General features: G+C 44.8%; 1 protein-coding gene across 1 annotated transcript; it reads left to right on the top strand.

Moving 5' to 3' along the window:
• Nucleotides 1–2095: 2095 nt before the first annotated feature.
• LOC105061521 (uncharacterized) lies at nt 2096–8056 on the top strand. The gene is given in 19 exon segments (XM_073246047.1): nt 2096–2303; nt 2449–2711; nt 2791–3261; nt 3264–3311; nt 3314–3340; nt 3343–3545; nt 3882–3971; nt 4062–4092; nt 4095–4139; nt 4142–4302; nt 4411–4478; nt 4480–4630; nt 6705–6819; nt 6901–7071; nt 7180–7373; nt 7467–7557; nt 7663–7712; nt 7789–7857; nt 7954–8056. Coding segments are annotated over 17 exon segments (2226 nt in total). The 5' UTR covers nt 2096–2303; nt 2449–2467; the 3' UTR covers nt 7855–7857; nt 7954–8056.
• The last annotated feature ends 2 nt before the right edge of the window (nt 8057–8058 follow it).

Genomic DNA, 8058 nt, shown 5'->3' with positions numbered 1-8058 from the left:
AGCAGAACGGCTCCGCCCGGACTCCTACGGGAGCCGGGCTCCGCCATCGACAGCAGAACGGATCCGCCTGGACTCCTATGGGAGCCGGGCTCCGCCATGGACAGCAGAACGGATCCGCCCGGACTCCTATGGGAGCCGGGCTCCGCCATCGACAGTAGAACGGCTCCGCCCGGACTCCTACGGGAGCCGGACTCCGCCATCGACAGCAGAACGGATCCGTCCGAACTCCTACGGGAGCCGGGCTCCGCCATCGACAGCAGAACGGATCCGCCCGGACTCCTATGGGAGCCGGGCTCTGCCATCGACAGCAGAACGGCTCCGCCCGGACTCCTACGGGAGCCGGGCTCTGCCATCGACAGCAGAACGGATCCGCCCGGATTCCTACGGGAGCCGGGCTCCGCCATCGACAGCAGAACGGCTCCGCCCGGACTCCTACGGGATCCGAGCTCCGCCATCGACAGCAGAACGGATCCGCCCGGACTCCTACGGGAGCCGAGCTCTGCCATCGACAGCAGAACGGCTCCGCCCGGACTCCTACGGGAGCCGGGCTCCGCCATCGACAGCAGAACGGATCCGCCCGGACTCCTACGGGAGCCGGGCTCCGCCATCGACGGCAGAACGGCTCCGCCCGGACTCCTACGGGAGCCGGGCTCCTCCATCGACAGCAGGGCGACTCCGCTCGGACTCCTACGGGAGCCAAGCTCCGACCTCAGTATCAGCTGCTGGAGCCGGATTCCACCCACGACCTCAACCGAAAGGAGGATCCCTCCCGGACTCCTACAAAGGCCGAACTCCGACCACTGCCGAGCCTCGATCAACAGATCCGCGCCCCTTGGCAGATTACAATAACAATCATGATCCTGTTCCACTTCCTGTAGCGGATTCCGTGCGGCTCCATCGCCCCCTGCGGCGGACCCATTACTCTCTGACAGGCTATATCAACGGCCACGATGCTGCTCCATTCCCTGCGGCAGGTGCTGCACGATCCCACTACTCGCTGACAACTAGCGGCAACGGACGCCGCTCCACTACTTGCAACAGGCCCTACGTGGCGGGCTATGACGATAGCCACGGGTCTACCCCACTATCTTTCGCAATCAATTCCTCTGACCATGGGCGGCCCACTACCAGGCGGTTACAGACGTCGCCATCAATCCGTTGCCTCCTCCGCTTATAAAAGGAGGACCCAGATACGTTATTCTTTAAGCTCATTTTTCTTATCTCAAAACTCTGCTAAATTCTCCGTTCGAGCACTCCATTCTTGTTGAGGCAGAGAACTGACTTGAGCGTCGGAGGGTCTTGCCGGAGCAACCCCACCTCCGATTTAGACTTTCCTTGCAGGTCCCGGCGGCGACCGCGGCTTCCCCGACTCCAGCTTCTCCGGCGCAAGCGGATTTCTGCACCAACAGGGCCCATGTAGGTGTGGTGGGGCACGGCCTAAGATGGTCATGATGGTGGCCAAGTTGGAGTTAACGGGCACCACCTCCTAGCCTTTATCGCAGAGGTAGTGGTCGAGAGTCACATGCACACTTGCTTAGTTACGGTGGGCTTCACAGCTAGAATCAAGATATTCTTGATATCTGTGCATTTTCTTCTATTTTCCCATGTGCTGCCCATCGAGCAGGGTTGGGCGGCATAGTAGAGACAAAAGAAGGGGCAGTAGTCGAGCCAGAGGCTACTAATGCAAGGGTCCTTGGCGGCAACCGTGAGATGGTGACGAGGAAGATAGAGGAGGAGCATATGGAGTGCAAGGGAGGAGAGGAGGGTATTGTGGGTGGACACTGTAACATAAATTTTTTCCTTTCTATTGGCCAATCTCTTGATAGTTTTTTTTCTTGTGACATGCCGAGCCTTAGTTGAGTAGATCCAAAAATATTGTGGTTGATCTGGTTCAATCAATAATTTTTCAAAATATCATGATTTCAATTGTAAAATCATAGTTAATTCCATCTTCATTTTTTTCCATCAGTTTTTTTTTTCTTCCATTAGGCTTGTGACTTGTTGAGCCGTGATTGAATTGGTTCTAAAATGTTACGTTGGATCTGATTCCACCAATGATTGTTCTTCATGAATGTGGCCCCTGGAAGCGATCAGCCCTGGTTGGCAATAATTTCTCGTCCAAGTGGCCATTTGGAATGCCGTAGGTCGGCTCCATTTCTTGTAGGCGGTGCCAATTCAGCCCGTTATATTCGACCCACGATATAAAATCCTAAGCGCCCCTCGGTCCAGAGTCGAAACCTTAAGGCTCTATCCGCTCGCCCGCTCCATTGCTCCTCTTCCGATTATAAGAAGAAGATCCCCAGGTAGGGGGAAAAACAAAGAAAAAAATCCCTCTATCGCCCCCACCCCGATTCTCTTCTCTTCTATCTTGGATCATTCTCAAAAGAAAATTCTTATATTTGTCTTCTCAAAAATAACTCTCCAATTGTTCGGTCGCGGCTCCGTTAGGGTTTTGTTATCTGGAAGCATGAGGACTAGAAATGCCGACGCTCCCAAATCTGGGGCGGCCAAGAAGACGCCTCCACCCAAGAAAGACGGTTCGGCCACCGCTGCCGCCGATAAAACACCGGAGGCCGCGCCCAAATCCGCGCCCAAATCGGGAGCCAGGTCTGCCAAGGGCGCCGCCAAGCAGTCCGCAGCCAAGGCGGCGGCGGCCGCCTCTTCGCCCGTCCCTGTACCCGCCACGCCCGATGCCAAACCAGACCCCAAAGGTAGAAGCCTTGGTTCTTCAACTGTAGGTTTATGTTGTTGTGTAGTCTAGGTGTTTGATAATATGCGTCATTGATCCAGTCGACGAAGTGGCAACTCTGGCCGATGAGAAGAAGCTGGCTTCGCCCGTGAAGTCTCCTCCAGAGAAGAAGGCGACCGGCAAGGCCAAATCGCTGTTGGGTGGGAGGGCTGCTGCAGCTGCTCCTAAGGTGGAGGAGGCTGTGGAAGAGCCAGCACCACCAGAGGTGATGTATGCCACGGAAGAGCCACTTTCGAAAGCTGAAGAAGATGCGAGTAAGGAGGAGGACGAAGAGCCAAAGGCCAAAGCTGTCCTGTATGCGAAGGCCGAAGCTGTCACGTATGCGAAGGCAAAGCGGTCCAGATGCAAGGACGAGCCAGAGAGCAATCCAGTCAAGAATGAGGAAGAAGAGGCTGCCGGAGAGCGGCTGATGGAGGAGGAGGGGGAGCCAGAGGGTTTCCAAGAGCCTGGTGATGAGGAGTTTGTGGGCGGGGAGGAGGAGGCAGCAGGTAGAGAAGGAGAGGAGACAGTGGTGGGGAAGAAGAGGAAGAAGGTGCACAGGTGGAGGAGGACGAACAGATTGAGATTCAGATATGGCTAAGAAGAGGAAGATGAAAAAGAGCAGGAGATCTTTGTTGGGGGTTTGGACCGTGATGCTGTGGAAGGATATTAAGAAGGCATTTGAGAAATTGGGGAGGTTGTTGAGGTCCGGCTCCACAAAGATTTTGCTACCAACAAGAACAAAGGCTTTGCATTTGTGACGTTTTCCAACAAGGAGCAGGCTGCCAAGGCGCTCTTGGAATTGAAAAATCCTGTTGTAAGATTTTATTTTATTTTGTTTGCTTTATTCTATGTAGCATTGGTTTTCTTGCTACCTTTTTGCATATGGAATATAATACTGATTAAGTAAGTGGAATAGGCAATGCATTTTTTTTGAGTCTATAGATATGGTACTTGCCACATAAGTTGAACTTCTCTACATATGAAGTAATATCTGAACCATTTAATTTTTCTGAGTGACATTTTTTGGTAGCATAACCCATGTATAATTTTTTTGTTGATTGTTTAGGAGATTTGATGTCGAACATAATATTTTCTTGGCATTGCTTTTACAAATTTGTTGTTTCAATGATTTAATTGTGTTTGATCTCAGATACGTGGCAAGCGCTGTGGCATTGCACCAAGTGAGGACAATGACACACTATTTTTAGGCAACATCTGCAATACATGGACAAAGGAAGCTGTATGGTTCACTGTTTCTATGCAATTTTTATTTAGCACCACAAGTTATTGGAGAGATGGTGATGTTTTTTTTTTTCTTGTGGGATTTTAGATTCGGAGAAAACTTAAGGATTATGGAGTTGATGGGTTGAGAATATCACTCTTGTTGCGGACACCCAAAACGAAGGTCTGAGCGGGGATTTGCCTTCCTTGAGTTTTCTTGCCATGCGGATGCGATGCTTGCATACAAGCGGCTCCAAAAGCCAGATGTTATTTTTGGCCACCCTGAGAGGACTGCCAAAGTTGCTTTTGCTGAGCCATTACGTGAACCAGATCCAGAAGTTATGGCCCAGGTGTTTGTTTTACCAATGCATTGCTCCATTCTGTCCTTTCACTGTGTAGACTCTCCATTTTCCAGATGTTGGTTGTCATGATTTGGCTGTATTTTATTATTGATGCAGGTTAAATCGGTGTTTGTTGATGGGCTGCCACCATATTGGGATGAGGATCGTGTGAAAGAGCATTTAAAGGTTTGGAGAGATTGAGCGTGTTGTGCTAGCTCGGAATATGTCCACTGCCAAGAGGAAAGATTTTGGATTTGTAAACTTTACAAGTCATGAAGATGCTGTTGCTTGTGTTGAAGGTGTGAATAACATTGAGTTGGGTGATGGCAAGTCCAAGGTACTTTTAATCCTGACTTGATTGGATTATTGATACGGCTATATGAGCGCTTAAGCTATTTCTTTTTTTTTTTTTGTAATTGACAACAACACAAGAAACTACAGTCCATGTGATCATTTTTTAATGCTTCTAGTTGACTCTCATGTTTTGCTATAGAAACATCAGATGCTGGCACTTAGAATCATTGCCTTGAACTTATGCTAAGATGAAGCTCTGCTTTTGTACTTGGAAAATAAACTGTTTGGTTGCACTAGTTCATTGATAATTTTTTATGAATCAGAATCATCATCAAATTATTTAGAAATCTTAAGAAATTGAGAGGTGGTCATGTCAAACTGCTGAAGAGCCTTCTTGGTGATATAGGCTCCAATGATCATTATGAAATAATTTGTAAAGGTCAAAAACCCAATTTGTTGGGGATCCTATCCTATGTATTCAAAGTGAGATGCGAACATTTAAGGTATCCAAGTTCTTATTGACTCTTATAGGGAATAACTTGAAGAACATTGGAATAACTGAAGAACATGAAATGCTTCCTTTACCAGCCATGTCAACCTCACAAGTTATGCATGCTTGGATTGGTTATCAATTTAGCGATTCTGTGCTGCATGGTGGTGCTTGATAATTTGCAAAATTAAATGGATCTCATGGCAAGATAGATTCAATTCATGTAAAATGTGAATTTTCTAACCATAAGCATCTTTCAATTTGGTTACATTTTGTCTGGTATGTAATTACGTGCCTTTGAGTTGATTTCAGGTCCACAATCTTTTGTTTGTAGCCTTTAGCTTATAATTCTATATTGGTGGCATAAATATTATGATGTTATCACTGTCTATCTTTTCTCTTCTAATTTGAGTCTATATTTAGGAGTGATTTGAGGAAATCCTCCTTTATAAGGTTTTGGGTTGATATCCTGATTTGATGATATCCTCTTGTAGAGCTCAATGTTTAACATGTTTGCTTGGTAGCCTGGGTATAATGGAGTTGGAGATAGGGAGTTTCCCTTTCACTGAAACTCTGTTCTTAGAGAGTCCAACCACCCAACTCCAAAGGCATTCATTACTTTATGGCTTTTGATTTGCCGAGTTCTATATATTTATCATTATTGATAGATTGCCTATAGAAAATCTGGTAATCTGAGTTTTGTTTTTGTTGGTTTCATAGGGGTCTAGCGGGTTGTGACAGGAGGCCTTACACTTAGGAGAGGGAATATCCTAGAGCCTGAGGGTGTTTTACAGTTATTCACTTTGATTATGCAACACTGCTTTGTTGGCTTCTCCATTTTATCTGTATCATTTTCTGTATTATGATGTCATTGAATATCTTCAAAAGATACCACTCTTTTGACCCTTGTTAAAGGTAGAGTTACAGATCTTCAAAATTGTGTTCAATTGTTGAACATTGACCTATTAGTGTATGCATATGCAAATATGCAATGTTTATACTCTGTCTTAGATGCAATAAGTAAATGTTTGAGAACATGATCCAATCTAATGCATGCACAAGTCGCAACTGATAGGGTAGGTCCGAATAGGTTGCATTTTCATTGAAATTTAAAAAAAAAAAAGAAGACAGCACTAAGGGATATGATTGTATACAACTTCATTTTTCTCTTCCACCATTTGTGTCCCCATGAATCCACGAATCTCAAGGAAAAGCTAAAAATATATTACTACTATCTTTTTTTTTAAATTATAAAATACAACTCTATTTAAGTGATCTAAACAGACATTTAGATATTAATATTTAGATATTTAGACATGGTCTTATACTAACTATTGATATTTGCTTCTCTTTCCTTTCCTTTTTAGTTGCTTCTGAATGGCATATGAATTAGACATGATTAAAACCAGCATGTAACAGTGTTGTCATTAAGGAATTGTGGTTTCAAACTTATATGCCTAGTGTATCAAAAGTTGGAAATGTGGCTTTTCCCTCCATATAGATATGAAACTGGATATTATTAGAATTTAATATCAGAAAACTACAAATTATGATGCCTGATTCTATTACTTTAATTTTGTTTTACACATAGCCTAGGAACTTAACCATTTTTTTTACGGTTTTCCAGATGAAAGCAAGAGCTAGACTTGCCAATCCATTACCCAAAACTCAGGCTGTTAAGGGTGGAATGAGTGGTGGGTTTCGCATTGGACACACTGGCATGGGGATTTATTCTAGGTTTGGTAAGTACCAGTTGGCAACTGTTTGAACTTATGTATCTTCTGCAACCTTTTATGTCACTGGAGTTTTTCTTGTGTCACCAGGTAGGGGATTTGGTAGGGCCAGATATTTTTCACATAGGGCAGGCTTTCAGGGTGGGAGGGGTTTTAATTTTCGTGGACGTGGAAGAGGTGGAAGATTTTCTTTTCCAGCTGAGGACAATCTAGAAATCCCACCTTCTGAATTCCATGGTAGGAGGCCATTTGGATTCCGGGGTAAGTTGAATTTTGTCCCTCTGACAATTATACAAAGAAGGCACTTAATTACTTTGTTTCTCTCTGAGTTTAAAAAGTTAAGGGATTATCATGATTTGCTACTAACAGGTGGTGGAAGGATTTCGACATCAGCAAGGCATGGTGCTTTTGATAGAGGTCGTGGAAGAGCCTTCCCATCCAGGAGACCACCATATCGACCAGAGGAAGAGTTTGGTGCACCATTTGGTGCTCGACACCTTGGTGAAGATCCTTACTTTTATGGAAACGTCGGGCATGGAATCAAGCGTCCATTTTCAATGATGGTTGGTATTGTGTGTGTGTATTTGATGTCTATATTTGTTTGTTGTCTTATTCATGACTGATTGACATATATCTTACATATTTCTTTGCTTCAGGAGCATGATCCTGGTTACTTGGAACCTGGGACTAGGATACGCCCTCGTTTTGATCATCCTGATCAATTGGCTGGTGGGAGTCGTTATCGAGGTTTGAATTCTCTGTTCTTTTGAGCAAATTTAATTGCACATTTTCAATGTTACTAGAGGATTTTGCAAATTTTTGCCTGAGTGCTTTATTGTCTGTGTTCTGTAGATTCGTTGGGATTGGGTGGTCTATATTCGCATGATTATTATGGTTCAGATGTAAGTATATAATTATACTCTTTTTGTGTATTTCACTCAGATCTTTCCTGTATCTTACCTTTTATATATTATGCAGTATGGGAGTAGCACATATTCATCTCTTTATGGAGGCGAACGTTCTGGGGGTGGCTATTATTATTAGATGGTAATGTCAGGCACTTCCATTACAAACTTCCAGTTCTTGTATATATTATCTTTTGCCTTTTAATATCTCATTATAATTTTTTTTGTTTATTGCCAGTAATTTGCAAATGCGGGTATGATGCTGCAGGCGGAAGCACTTTCTTGATAAGATGACGATCTCAAGTTGTCCCTTTTATCATACATTGAATTGGTTGAACTTTTA

Source organism: Elaeis guineensis, chromosome 11 (assembly GCF_000442705.2).
Source record: "Elaeis guineensis isolate ETL-2024a chromosome 11, EG11, whole genome shotgun sequence".
In the NCBI taxonomy this organism is placed as follows: Eukaryota; Viridiplantae; Streptophyta; class Magnoliopsida; order Arecales; family Arecaceae; genus Elaeis; species Elaeis guineensis.
This window is presented reverse-complemented; position numbering and strand designations above follow the sequence as displayed.